We start from the raw sequence: 14,431 nt of genomic DNA, 5'->3' as shown, positions 1-14,431 counted from the left end.
GTATCAACACAGTTCAGTTTTGGAGCCCCTCCATCAATTTTTGGAGTGCCAAAATCACAATCCAAAAAAAAAAAAAGTGAAAACTTCGACACTCGAGGGAAAAGCTATGGCACTCATGGGTGTACCCCAAGTACTGTTAAGACCGTATGTGATGCAAGTTACGAATAATGGTAGTGTGTTAGAGCATCTCCAGCCTTCACTCATATTTTTTCTCAAATTTGAGTCAAATTTTGGGTAGAAACCCATTTTGGGTAGACACATCTTCAACCATCAAACCCAAATTTTACACATCTCCCTCTTTCTCTCTCTCTAACTAGCCGTTGGAGAAATGGGTAAAGGCAAAAGTTGTCTCAGATTTGGGCAAAAAAATGGGTAAAACCCAAAATGGGGAAGGGTTTGGGTCAAAGATTGGAGAGAGATTTTTGTGATTTTTGCCCCATTTTTAAATTTAAGTCTTAAAATGGATCAAAGCTGGAGATGCTCTTACTGTCCAAAGTTAAGTATGAGATCGGGTATTGTGATTTTGTAGTTAGTTGTGAGGTTTGTGGTGTTTTCTTTGCATCATTAGTACCCAACCTAACTCTCAGGGTCGGCGGGCGTGGATGAGATCGAGGGAATTGGGTTTGGGAGATGAGAGAGAGCTCTCGGTTTCTGATGCCCAATACGTAAGTGGTGGATGTGATCTATTGAGGTATGTAACATGGGTTAATTTTCCCAAAACTCTACAACGTTTTTCCTCTTGCCCTTGTAGCATAAAATCGTGTAAAATATAGTACATATTTCAATCATTAATATCAGTAAACTCAAAGAGCAAAATAATTATTAGAAGACCAACATAGTGTCATACGATTATTGGAAACTTATAAAATAAGGACCAATTGCTACTATAACATGAAGAAATCTCGGTATTATTTTCATAGTTACATAAATTTAATTCGGTTTTACAAAAAAAAACCGGAATTATACACATACGGTTGACTTACAATGAATCTATATATAATTCATAAAATCCAAGACGTATCTATTGCTTCTTGTCAAGACTCTCCCAATACCTTCTTTCCCATTCCTCCACTTGCTTTATTGAATTTGTTTTCCTCTTAAGAAAGACTCCCAAAACGTTAGGTTCATAGGGAGGGGGCAATGTGCAAGGGTTTGTAATAGAAGGACCCTTTGCCAATGACTCCATCATAAACTTCTTCTCCAACCCTTTTGCATTGCAAACCATAGTCTCCGAGCAGAATTCCACTGCTCCTTCGGGTATTTCAGGCTTGAAATTCAGGAGATTAGCGTATTCGTTTAGCAAATGAAACATGTAATCGTACACGTAATCCATCTTTAGATCTTCTTGAATGAAGTCGCTAGCAGCTCTTCCAATTGCTTGAGCCTACCAATTTTAGTCCACAGTGAATTACAGAGTAATAAAACACCATTTCGGAATAGATTATAAACGAAGATGAAATTAAAACTATGATTTTGATTGACGAAACCGTCCCAAAAGATCCTTCATGGATCTTGCTCTACAGGAAGCCTCGTGTATTGGTTGCCCTCGTTAAATTGGGGGGTCTGCTGTAATTTGGTCGCAACAAGCTGTCGTGCAGTTCATGTGGCGGGCTAAAAAATGTTTGTTCATGTTTTTCATTTTATAAAAAGTTGGTTTAATTGGACATTGACAGCAACATGAACGAAGCGCGTTTGACTTCAAAAAATTCAATGGCTAATTTCTTTCATATAATACCAATGTCCTGTCAATCAATTTTCTTACCACCATTACCTAGTCAAAAAGACAAAGAAATAAATACTCTCCCCGTCCCATGTTGTTGAATAAAAAAAAAAAGAAGTACTTTCGTGATGGGACCGGAGAAAAAGAACAAATTGGGGGGTTTTGATTGTATTATCTCTTTGATTTTCCTAGAGAGGTGAGTACTATAATTTACTCAATTAGAATTTAGTACCTTTTGTTTGTGATTGTTGCCCCAGTGAACTGCAAATTTTAATGATCTGCATTTGTCATCTTCCCTAATAGGCCAGTAATGGTGAACCGGCTGTAGACTTCTTATGAAGAAATCATAGAACTTGGGTTTCACAAGCAATGTCTCTGAATCACATGCTAGAATATACTTCTCACTGACAGACCATGCATACCCTTCTATATAAATCTTGTATCTGCATGGATGAGGAATAAAGGCAAAAATGAGAAACAAAATTAGCAAATATAACAATCTAGGATTGGGAATTTTTTACTTGACCCAAATCCGTCGGCTGTCACGAAGTTGAAAACTAGAGTTAGGCGACATGAACATGAATGTGTTACGACACGATAATACAATTATAATAGATTGGGTTGCGGTCAAACCCAAATAATAGAATAGACACGTCTAACTCATGTGATAGAACTTTGTTATTGATTTTAGCAATATTTCGAAGGGGGGGGGGGGGGGGGGGGGGGGGGGGGGTGGGGGGGGGGTGGTGGTGGTGTTGTAGGAGCATACTTGAAGTGTTGTGACTTCTTTCACCTAAATGAAATTAAGTTCATGAAAAACGAGTTTTAGGGCTTTATAGTCTTTTGTTTTATATTTTTGGATTATGTAACCATTTTATCTATTGTTTTAGTCAACCTTAATAAAAGAAAATATAAGAATAATTCTCAAATGGAAAAATATCAGGTATTAAATATTTTAACTGCGGAGTTCATAACATGGTAATATGATATTAGATAAAACATGGAATGCAAATGACAGGACACAATAAACATGAAAAATAAAATGGGTGAGATTAGAGTGCAGAGAATTTTAACATGCCTGGAGAATGACATGATATGAATAAGTCATGATGCTCATCCCTAAGACTCAAATGTACGTAGTTGTGTTTGGGGTCAAATGAAGGCAAACTGGTTGTCAAGCGGGGACTTGGCAACTAGTGATGCCATCTTGCTCCTCTTCCGTTTAATCTTTGTACTTGTTGAAAGGTTAATAAAATCTTTTTTTTTGGAGTTCAAAAAAAAGTGGGGACTTGGCGAAAATAGCACATATACCTGTAAGTGCATTGGCTTGCTAGATCTGATTTCTGATATCCCTGTTGAGATTCAAGAATCCAATCCTGTGGAAGGTATATATCCCATAAGATTTAAGTGAAATAAGCACCAATTTTTTTTTTTTTTTTAAAAGACATTCACTCCTTAAAGTTGATGGGATTTAAAAAATGCTCTGTGGGCCTCTTTCTTGTGCACATTGTGGGGTCAATGAACAAGGCTGGCTCCTATTTATTCAGAACGCGACAGCGACAGATATATGTATTTTTCTTGTACTTTTATGTAGAGTTGTTAAGTCTCTTAATTCATATCCGTTAGAAACCCAATCTAAATAAACGACGACAAAATGGATGTAGAATTTATTTGAATTGTACATATTTGAGCTCCAAATAAGTATTTAGTAAATTTTCCAAATATCTCATTAAGGCTACAATATTTGTCCTTTATCATTGCCAATTAAGCACGACCTAATCAGCAACAAATGTGTCAGAGTTTTAGATATTTAATTCCGTTATTTAAAAATTCTAGCTCAGCCGCGACAAAATGTATGGAATTGTCCAGTGATTAATGTTATGCATTCTTATGGTGAAGGCCAACGGGGATACGGTATCCCCGGACAGGGATGATTAATACCTTAGCATTCCCCCTTGGAAGAGAATTATACATGAGTAGAATTACCTGGACAAAGAGGCGAGCATTCCAGTCTTGTTTCTCCGACACATTGCAAGTCAAGAGATTTTTCCTGGTATCAGCAACAAAAGGATTTCCCTTCCAATAAGCAAATGGTTCTCTCTCCATCCATCTGATCCTCTTGTTACCTTCTCTTATCTCCTTCAAAATACCGTCCCATGGCTTAATGTTTATCTCTGCCCTGTTGTGAGAAACAGAGTAGTTAGCGAGTTAGTGAAAAAAAAAAAAAAAAATGAAAACATCCCATCTTTCCATCTATTGAAAACTCACCCTCCATTTCTTCCGACAGAAAACGTTTTTCGAAAAGCGTTTTCTGTACTTTTTTTTTTGTTCGTTATACGACGAGAAATGAAGTTTAATGATAACTGTTCTTCATTAAGAACGAAAAACGAGTTGGGGTAGAAAAGATTCTCCAGTGTTAGAGGTGAATTTTTTTCCCGAATTCGCCCACTACCACCACGGCTGCTGATGACCATCTCTGCCCCTATCCCACAGAGGCCACCATCCCCACCCCCACCCCATAGCGAGTAGTCCTATAATCACTCAGAGTTGGTACCAAGGGCTAAGTGGCGAAGCTAAGATTTTTAATCAGCGGAAGGCGGAGGCAAAATCTTATGTGGTGGAACCGAGATCAATCAAACTCCCAGTGTTTATTGTACTGTTGTGACGAAAAGTTCGTTCATTGGCCCTGATCTGACGGTGAATATTGGGTTATTGAGAGTTTTTTTCTTGAATTTTAAGCGCAAATTTCAAAATGTAACCAATCACTAAAGTTCACATGAAATTGGTCTGTACACTCTTGGTATTTGGAGTTCAATAAAATAGATGGATGGAGGCGCCCAGTAACAAGTACCTTGACTCTGTAAAAATTCTCTGCGCATATAGGGTCATCCCTATTCCCGCGGCAACATACTACGGGTGTTTAGGACTCCCCGAAATCAACCTTTAAAAAATGATCATCACGATACGAAATGGTCATTTCATAGGGTTTGTTGACAACTATATTTTTTCGTATAAAAAATTCAGGTTTTTTTGGGTAAGTAATTTCATTTCACAAAAAAACAAAGAAGCTACAAAATCAATAGGGGAATCCCCTTGAACAAACAAAACAAGAAGCAAAGCCACCTATACAGGAGCTCTATCAACAATTGTTAAAAAAAATCAAGTTGATCGAATATTGATAGTCACATGGTCAAAACATTTGTTTTTCAAAAAATGAAAACTTAGTATGATTGAGAGAATATATGTTTCACTTGATCATGTTTTTATAAAAGTTCTGATCGTGATGATTATATCTCGAAAGCCATGCTGAGGTACACTATAACTTGAAGTGTATTTGCCTCACTACAGAACCCTAAGTCCGGGTCATCCGCCAAAAATAACAGGAGCCACCTCGAGACTTAACACGGCAAGCGCTTGCATGCCGTGTTAAATGCTTCATTGAATAACAAAATCTTCAGTGAACTTCTGATTCCCCTGGTGGCCAGGCTTGGTGTGTCCCCTCCATTATTTGTTGAATAGACCCTCAATATGGCTTCACATGTAATTTTTTTAGAAGGTCCAAAAATGGGGACCAATCATTAATGGGTCCACATTTTAGAAAGTGACTCATCAGTTTAATTAAGGGAATTGATTTTGCCACTCCCCTTTTCGTTAATGCCACTCCTCTTTTCAGTTTTCTCACAAAATAAATCATCTAATCAAGACACAAAGAGGAATGACATTAATAAAAATGAGAGTGATAAAATCACTCCCCTTAATTAACTGGCCCTAGTTACTTATCTTAACTGGACTGGAATTGTACTCTACCATGTAAACTGAAGGGTCGGATCCTCTCCAGAATCTGCCAATTTTGTCACCACCTTAACCAAGAAGGCCACTGATTTAGTTGCTCCTCTTTGGCAGAACTCGGGCATCATCGCGAGATGTGAGTGAATGTAAAGGATAAATAGACAACCCATTGGACTGTCAACCTCCCATTTTTTTCGATGTTTGCTAGTAAAACATTGTTGTCAGTCCCTGGTATTTGCAAGAGACTATCAACAAATTTTAATTATCGACTGTCTAGATAGACAACCGAGATTTTGGACTGTTCACGAATAGCTAAATAGTATCCGATTCCATAAAAATATTCTAATGTTCTTTCTCATATCCTAAGCCAAACCAAACCAAACCAAACTAAATGAAGTTTTGTATTTCAGTTATTTGATCTAGGCTACATGAATCTACTTTTTTTTTTTTAAATTTGTCATTCTTCTCCAGCAAAAGCTATGTACAGCATTAATTTAGAAAATTTCATCTCGTTTTTAAAACCCCCATCTCATGTTAATTTAAGCCTTCTCTTCCCATTAACAGGTATTATATTTTGCTTTCTTACTTGCATCTATTGGCTACCATTGTATGTGACCAAACCACCATATAGAGCTTAGTTGTTGTAAGTCATCTTCAACTGGTGGTACCCTACTATAATTCATGGATGTTTTCATTTAATAATGCTATCTGTCCTATGGATCTGGGAGTGCTGTAGTGCACTTTTGTATAGTGCATGTGTAGGGCGACACACAATCGTCGATCTTATAAATTAACGGTCCAGATCAAAAATCAATTATGACAGATAATAAATGATTCTTACCGGTCATAATTAATCATATCTCAACCGTTCATTATCAAGATCGATGGCCCGTGTGTGCCCTACAGGGTGCCTTGCAGGGACTTACACTATAGGATTTGATCTTACCACACATCCACCGTAGCATCTTCATTCATCGTGATTTTTTTTCACGTCTGAAATGTTAGTGACCTAACACACAACTTTCTTTCTTTCTTTCTCCGAACTTGGTGCGAAGTGTGCAGAATATAATACTTTTTGAAACAAAACTACATTGTAGAAAATGTTGGTTTATCATATTACTCTAAAACACATTGCACATTTTCTGTTCCAGTTATGATGACACGTTTACTACTTCGATTGCAATTCAGCCATTCAATTATATGGGTTTGATTTTTTTTCCTAACAAACAAGATTGTTATCGTCTTTTTGAAGCAATATAAATAACTTAGAGAGTGCGTTTTTACAATAATAATAATATTTATGTTATTAACGAATTTCTTGTTATTTTCTGTTATTTCTAAAAAGAGAGTATTACCTTACTTTTTTTTTTACTTGAAACTTTTAACTTTGAATGGAGTATGAAATAGAAGAAGAGTTTACCAACCCCAGAAGGACCAATCAGGAAAGACAATATCCAATGACTTCTGATCACCGCAGTACCGGAACAAGGGCGGCGGTGCGGGGGCATTGGGTCCATGGTGGTCGCTCGATCGAATGACTGGGCGATCATCGCAGTCAAACATCAGGTCCAAATCCGGCAGCCGGCCTGGGTACCTCCTCAGCAGCTGCAAAATCCCCCACAGCGTGAAAACATCTCTAGTCTGTATTGACTTCTTGTACTTCTCTACGTACACCTTCCCTTTCACTACCACCACCCGAAAATGCGCCGTCCTCCCTGCTCTCTCCACCATGTCTCTGGTGATCCTAGTCGCCTTAAACGGCCGTAGATCTTCGTGAATCCAACGGAAGTAATCCGGGCACGTGGAATTCGATGATGGGTCGTCGTTAATTTCAGTTTCGGATTTTTTGGTTGGGTAATTGGATGGACAGGTTTGAGTTTCGTTTCCGGTGGAGCAATTGAGTGGGATTTCAATTCTCTTTGGAAATTTCCTTGGATGTTTTAGGATGATTATGTCTTCCTTGATCCCTTTAGTAGAAGAAAAAGTAGACTGCAAATTGAAATAGTATCACATACAATGAGTGGAAATTGAACTAAAGCTCTGTTTGTTTCGACGAAAAACAAAAGCCAATGGAAAAATATCCATATGGCGATCTAAGTAAAACTAGTTGATTTGGTTAAAAAAGAACCCTTTTCGAAGTCGTATATTTACACGCTACCACCATCACCGCTAGACCACAACCGTCGCCATCACTACCGCAACCGCCAGCACAATAATTTACTTAGGTTGCAACTAAAAATACAAGAAACATTAAAATATTTTCCATGAGATGTTTTCACCAATACTATTTTCGTCGAAACAAATGGATCATATATATATAAATTAAAACTTCCAGTGGTTTGGAAAGTTGTGAATTTGCTTACAGAGTTGATCCATGAAGAAGAGAAGAAAGCGGCGAAGACGAAGACGAAGAAGAGGAGGAGGGTGGTGGTGGTGGTGGCAGGGCCTTTCTTTAGCGGCAGCCGCCATGTCGCCGCCCCTGAGAAATGCCGGTCTGCTCCAATTCGCTGCCATATGGTAGGGTACAGACCCTGCATGTTTCTAATTCCCTGATACTCTGTTTTGTTGCCTAAAACAAAGTTTCCGGTGTTTGCAAATCAAACATATCACTATATCAGTGTTATAGGTTGAAGTGCAGAAGGATCAGAAAAGGTAAGGGGTATGGTGAGTTTTCCAATGGGCATGTCGGCATAAAATATGCTCTTTGAAAAGTTCTGAATGTACTTTCGGTAACATATGCAAGGTGGAAATTGTCATCAATTATTGTTGAATTATTTTTGGCATTCGAATAGTCAAAATCTAACCGTGAAATCTTCCTTAACTTGTACCCCTGTTTTTGTTTGTTACTTATTGGGTCTTGAATTGGCATATAGTTGTTCTAATTCTTACATGTCAATTTAGTTGAGATGTTAGAGGTGGATTGCGATGCCGTTTAAATCCCTGTTTTCCTTTTAGTCTTTCTAATGCTTATTCAAATATTAATAAAATTCTCTTTTGCCGTTAAAAAAAATAAAAATCTCATAGGAGCTGGTAGTTGGTAAAGTCTCTCGTTGACGCATAATATGTACTCTATATATATATATATATATATATATATATATATATATATATAATAAGGGTGTACCAGGCTAGTTTCCGAGTAGGGAAGAAAACGACCGAGCAGCAGCTCGTGGAGGCTCGGCCAGTGAAGGACTCAGGATATTTAGTAATTAAGTCGACATCGAGCTCGAGTTTTAGGCTTATGTAATAAATGAGCTGAGCTCAGCACTCTATAACTCACCTCAGCTCGGAAAAGCTCGGCCGGTTAGGATAGGCTCGGCTCGGCTTATTAAACTCATCTCTTTTTGTAAATTATCTAGGCTTGGCTTGTTAAGGGCTCTAAAGCTCGAGTTTTAGGATCGTTTAGAGAATAAAAAGTCAGCTTGAATACTACAGTTTAGTGAACAAGTCAGCTCGAACACTACAGAACTAGGCTCAGCTCGGCTCTTTTGCACTCGTACTTACGCACACGTCGACCAATCTTGAAAAAAACAAATATCTAAGTCACAGGCTTTGACTGCCAAATCAAACCCGGGCCCGTTCCGATTTCTTAAAAAAATAACTTTTAAAAAAGGAATGTAATTTCAAATTCAAAAATCACGTGTTTACGCAATAATTTTCCTACCAATATGAATTTTGTTTGATAGATCTCATTGAGATCTTTTAAATGGTGCAAAAAAAATTGAAATATTATTTTTTATCTTTGTTATATTTGAGTTTAAAATTATCTTCTTTTTCAAAAAGAGGGTTTAGAAAGAAAGCGGAACGGAATCTAAAGTGTTGGTTGGGCCGTAATATGCAACACTCATTTTGGTAAATTTTAGAGCTTGTCTCAGCCAATAAATTTGTTAGGTGCTCCATCATTGTTAGCGAATTAAGTTTTCTCTATCGTGTCTGATTGGTTGAATTAGACCAAAAGTATGATTATATATTTCCGGCGTTTGAATCCAAAAGTATTGGTCGAAAATATTTCTGGCGTTTGCGACCGCGTAATTAGTTGCTAACGCAATTCCATACATTTAGAGACGGCATTATATATATCCAGTCGCCAAAAAGACGACGCGAAAAGCGATTTTTCTTGTTGTTTCATATGATATGAGTATTGGATCATCTGATTGAGATGTTAAAGAGACGTTAAAGTGGCAACTTTCCTACTACTGCTAGGGACTTTTTCTTTTTTTCTTTTAGGAGTTTTAAATACAATCAGGAACAGAATCACGATTTAATCTTTTGGAGTGTCAAACGTATATATACTCCTACCAAAATTTTAGAAGACAAAAACGCTCCGTACGTCCTAGTATCACAAGTTGATCATTCATGAAATTTAATTTATGATTTGAGTTACTTTAACTCCATTCTTTCTTTGGGTTTTTTTTTTTTTTTTAACCTTAAAAGGAAAACGGCAATGCGGAGAAGCTCCATTTGTTCCATTAGAGTTTGACGTATTGTAAATTTAAATGGGAACACCCAGAAAAAAAAAAAAATGATACAATCATACAGCAGTACATGGCGAATTTGGGTGGACCCCAGGATTCACAATTTTTTAAGTATTGCCCAGAGGCTGTACACTTTGATTTTTCGTACATTGAATAACTACTGATCCACCTTATTTTCCAATGAATTGTTTATTATTGCCATTAAATCCGTTCTGGAAGAATGACGTTAGTGTAAATCCTATTGCCAAGAAACTGAGTGCCTTGTAATGAAAGATGAATTTTAATTCCATGTTCCGAAGAGCAGTATATTTGTTTTCTATCAACAATTGGCCATGAAAAATAAAATACAGAGAGCTATTTAATAGTTACCATGCAAACATAAAAATCCCGGTTAAACTGCTTATTGAGACGGTAAAATCGTTATACGATAATGCGTTAGACTTATAAATGGCCCAACACGAAACTTAATATATATTTCATTTCCAAACTTAATATGTCGTTTCGGCGGCCCAAACAGCGTCGAAAGCCAAAAAATTGTGTACAGCATGGCGAAGCTATGATTATTTGTCGTTGGGCCATTTCTGATCGAACATGTATGGACCTAACCCATATTTCCGCCGCAGCATATTTACAGTAATGCCACCCAGAGGTTAAACTACATAAAATCACATGTCTATTATGAACCCTCATGTAGGGGCCACATTAGAATGACCATTTTGAACCAACATTATGTAACGCTAAGGAAGGCCTACGGGACAAGACATTCCCAGTTATTCCTCCGCTCTCCATCTCGACCGTCAATTCAAATTAAAGTAGTCGGCTTTAATTCGTAAGTGAGGATGGGCTGCGCAATCACCTCAACCTACCCCGTTATGCCACGTGCCCACTACCGTGGGACCCACTATAAAACCCCCCTGAGGGGGGAGGCCCATTTAACTGAATTTACTTAAAGTTGAATAAAAGTATTCTGTTGAATGAATTTTTTTAGTTGTGGGCACTTTTATCTTTGTTTTCTTGACCATGTGCGATGAAATAAAAGTTTTTTTTTTTCTCAACAATTTTTTTTTATTAATCTTTGAAAAGGATTACAAAGATAGAATAAAAGTTAGTAGCAATTACAGCGATGACAAGTATTACACTGCGCTGCGCTTACCTTCTAGAGATGTTGCTATTTAGTAATTATTTTTGTGCAAAAATTTAGAGGTGTCAGGTATGTATAGTTGATATGAAATAGTAAAAGTACAAATCGGATTACATATAATCTTTTGAAATCGTTGTGGAGCGACCACTATGATCACTCGTCACTGTGGCTCCATCCTTGAATAGATTAATCAAATCCTAACCAATCCCCAAAAAATTGTTGATGGTCTCTTACCCGATAAAATGGTATCTGTAAAAGACTATCAACAATTTTTAATTATCGACTGTCTAAATAGATGACCGAGATTTTGGAATGTCCTCGGGTCCAAGCCAAATCCAAAACCAAATAGTATCCAATTCCATAAAGTTATTCCCAATGTTCTTACTTCTTACTCATATCCTAAACCATACAAAAACAAAATTAAGTTATGTATTCCAGTTATTTGATCTAGGCTAAATGAATCTTATTATTATTATATTTTTAATTTGTCATTCTTCTCCATCAAAAGCTACGTAAAGCATTAATTCAGAAAAATTCTCATTTTTAAAATCGGATCTCGTGTTAATTTAAGCCTTCTCTTCCCCTTATTATTGCCATTAATTAACAGTAATTATATTTTGCTTTCTTACTGACTGCATCATTGGCTACCATTGTATGTGACCAAACCGCCATATAGCTTAATTGTTTTAATAAGTTATCTTCAACTGGTGCTACCCTACGAATTCATAAATGTTTTCATTTCTAATCCTATCTGTCATAGTCTTACCGTACATCCACCTTAGCATCTTCATTCATCGTGATTTTTTTTTAATTTTTTTTTTTTTATGTCTGAATGGTTAGTTACCAAACACACAGCTTCCTTTCTTTCACCGTGCTTGGGACGAAGTGTGCGGGATATAATATTCTAAACATGACGAAACCAGAGTTTCTAATAAATAAGAAAACTTAATTTGGAAAATGTTGGTTTATCATATTAGGCCCTGTCTGTTAAGATTTTTATTTTTTAAGTATTTATTTTAGTAAGCGGAATGGGGCCATTCTGTTCTAGTTCTGATGACACGATTAATTGAATTGCAATTGAGCCATTCTATGGGCTTGATTTTTCCAAGAAACAAGATTGTTATTGTCTTTTTGGACCCGGGGACCCTGCCGAGCGGCACCCCTGCCAAGCGGGTGCCGAGCGGCCAATCCGGCCGTTCATCTCGAAATCAATGGCCCGGATTGAAACATCTTTTTCCTTTTTCTTTCTTTTTTTTTTAAATTCGTTCAGTACCTTCACATCTGGACCATCCAAAACACTTTTGGACGGTCAAGATGAGCTCGGCACCCTTGCCAAGCACCCCTGCTTGGCAGGGTCTCCAAGTCCGTCTTTTTTTGACTCAATAAATAACTATAGTGAGAATGTTTTTAAATTATTTTTGACTATTGTTAATGTCACTTTCCCAGAGAGTGGAAAAATCAATTCCATATAAGAATCGATAATGCCACTCCCCAAATTGATAACCACATCCTCCTTTTGGAGTGACATTATAAATTTGGAGAATGACATTATAAATTCTCTTATTTTTTTATATTATCAATGAATTTCTGGTCATTTTCTTAAAAAAGAAAGAGTATTATTACTTGGTCGAACTTAGAACTTTGAATACGAAGTAGAAGAAGAGTTTACCAACCCCAGACGGACCAATCAGGAAAGACAATATCCAACGTCTTCTGATCACCGCAGTACCAGAACAACGGCCGCGGGGCGGTGGCATTGGGTCTACGGTGGTCGCTTGATCGGATGACCGGGCAATCATCGCAGTCAAAAATCAGGTCCAAATCCGGCTGCCGCCCCTGGTACCTCCTCAGTACCTGTAAAATCCCCCACAGCGTGAAAACATCTCTGGTCTGTATTGACTTCTTGTACTTCTCTATGTACACCTTCCCTTTTACTACCACCACCCGAAAATGCGCCGTCCTCTTTGCTCTCTCCACCATGTCTCTGGTGATCCCGGTCGCCTTGAACGGCCGTAGATCTTCGGGAATCCAACGGTCGTAATCCGGGCACGTGGAATTCGATGATGGGTCGTCTTTAATTTCGGTTTCGAATTTTTTGGTTGGGTAATTGGATGGACAGGTTTGAGTTTCGTTTCCAGTGGAGCAATTGAGTGGGATTTCAGTTCTCTTTGGGATTTTCATTGGATGTTTTAGGATGATTATGTCTTCTTTGATCCCTTTAGTAGCAGAAAAAGTAGACTGCAAATTAAAATAGTGCCACATAGAATGAGTGGAAATTGACTAAAGCTCTGTTTGTTTTGACGAAAAACAAAAGCCAATGGAAAATATCCATATGGCGATCCAAGTAAAACTATTTGATTTGGTTCAAAAAGAATCCTTTTCAAAGTCATATATTTCTCCACTAACACCATCACCACTAAACCACATTCGCCACCCGCCACCACCATTGTCGCCATCACTACCACAACCACAACTACTCCCACTAGCACAATAATTTACCAAGGTTGCAACTAAAAATACAAGAAACATTAAAATATTTTCCATGAAATGTTTTCGCCAATACCATTTCCGTTGACACAAATGGAGCATAAATGAAAACTTCCAATAGTTTGGAAAGTTGTGAAAATTGCTTACAGAGTCGATCCATGAAGAAGAGAAGATGGCAGCAAAAACAAGGACGAAGAAGAAGAGGAGGAGGGTGGTGGTGGTGGCAGGGCCTTTCTTAAGCGGCAGCCGCCATGGCGCCGCCCCTGAGAAATGCCGGTCTGCTCCAATTCGCTGCCATATGGTAGGGTACAGACCCTGCATCTTTCTAATTCCCTGATAATCTGTTTTGTTGCCTAAAACAAGTTTCCAGTGTTTGCAAATCAAACAGATCACTATATCAGTGTTATAGGTTGAAGTGCAGAAGGATCAGAAAAGGTAAGGGGTCTGGTGAGTTTTCCAATGGGCATGTTGGCATGAATATGCTCTTTGAAAAGTTCTGAATCTACTTTTGAGGGGAATAACATATGCAACGTGGGACTTATCATCAATAACTGTTGAATTATATATTTTTGGCATTAGAATAGTCAAAATCTAACCATGAAATCCTCCTTTACGTGTACCCTGTTTTTGTTTGGTTTTTTTATCAGCAAAGACCCCTGTTTTTGTTTGTTATTCTCTCATAGGAGCTGGCAGTTGGTAAAGTCTCTCGTTGACGCATAAAATATATTGTTTTTTTTTCAAATTGATTTTCGCGCTCCGCTTTTGTACGTGCGCGTTTATGTACAAAAGTAGAACGCCAAAATCAGCATCCTTTTGTTT

The 14,431-nt window shown here is 37.6% G+C and overlaps 1 protein-coding gene across 4 annotated transcripts; it reads right to left on the bottom strand.

The window, feature by feature from the left end:
* Window positions 1-844: 844 nt before the first annotated feature.
* On the bottom strand, window positions 845-14,117 carry LOC131315620 (uncharacterized). 4 transcript variants are annotated; one of them, XM_058344786.1, is made up of 6 exons: window positions 13,760-14,117; window positions 12,795-13,363; window positions 3,707-3,899; window positions 3,032-3,096; window positions 1,953-2,163; window positions 845-1,384 (listed from the first exon to the last, which is right to left on the bottom strand). In XM_058344786.1, exons 1-6 carry the CDS (start codon window positions 13,931-13,933, stop codon window positions 1,022-1,024), a joined length of 1,575 nt encoding a protein of 524 aa, XP_058200769.1. In that variant the 5' UTR covers window positions 13,934-14,117; the 3' UTR covers window positions 845-1,021. The 4 variants fall into 4 exon arrangements, with proteins under 4 accessions (XP_058200769.1, XP_058200771.1, XP_058200768.1 ...); XM_058344788.1 differs by lacking the exon at window positions 12,795-13,363 and adding an exon at window positions 6,930-7,498 and having other exon boundaries at window positions 13,760-14,114; XM_058344785.1 differs by lacking the exons at window positions 12,795-13,363; window positions 13,760-14,117 and adding exons at window positions 6,930-7,498; window positions 7,873-8,291.
* Between the last annotated feature and the right edge of the window lie 314 nt (window positions 14,118-14,431).

The sequence above is a fragment of the Rhododendron vialii genome, chromosome 2a (genome assembly GCF_030253575.1).
Source record: "Rhododendron vialii isolate Sample 1 chromosome 2a, ASM3025357v1".
Lineage (NCBI taxonomy): Eukaryota > Viridiplantae > Streptophyta > Magnoliopsida > Ericales > Ericaceae > Rhododendron > Rhododendron vialii.
The sequence above is the reverse complement of the archived record's forward strand: the minus strand, read 5'-3'. Positions and strand labels throughout refer to the sequence as shown.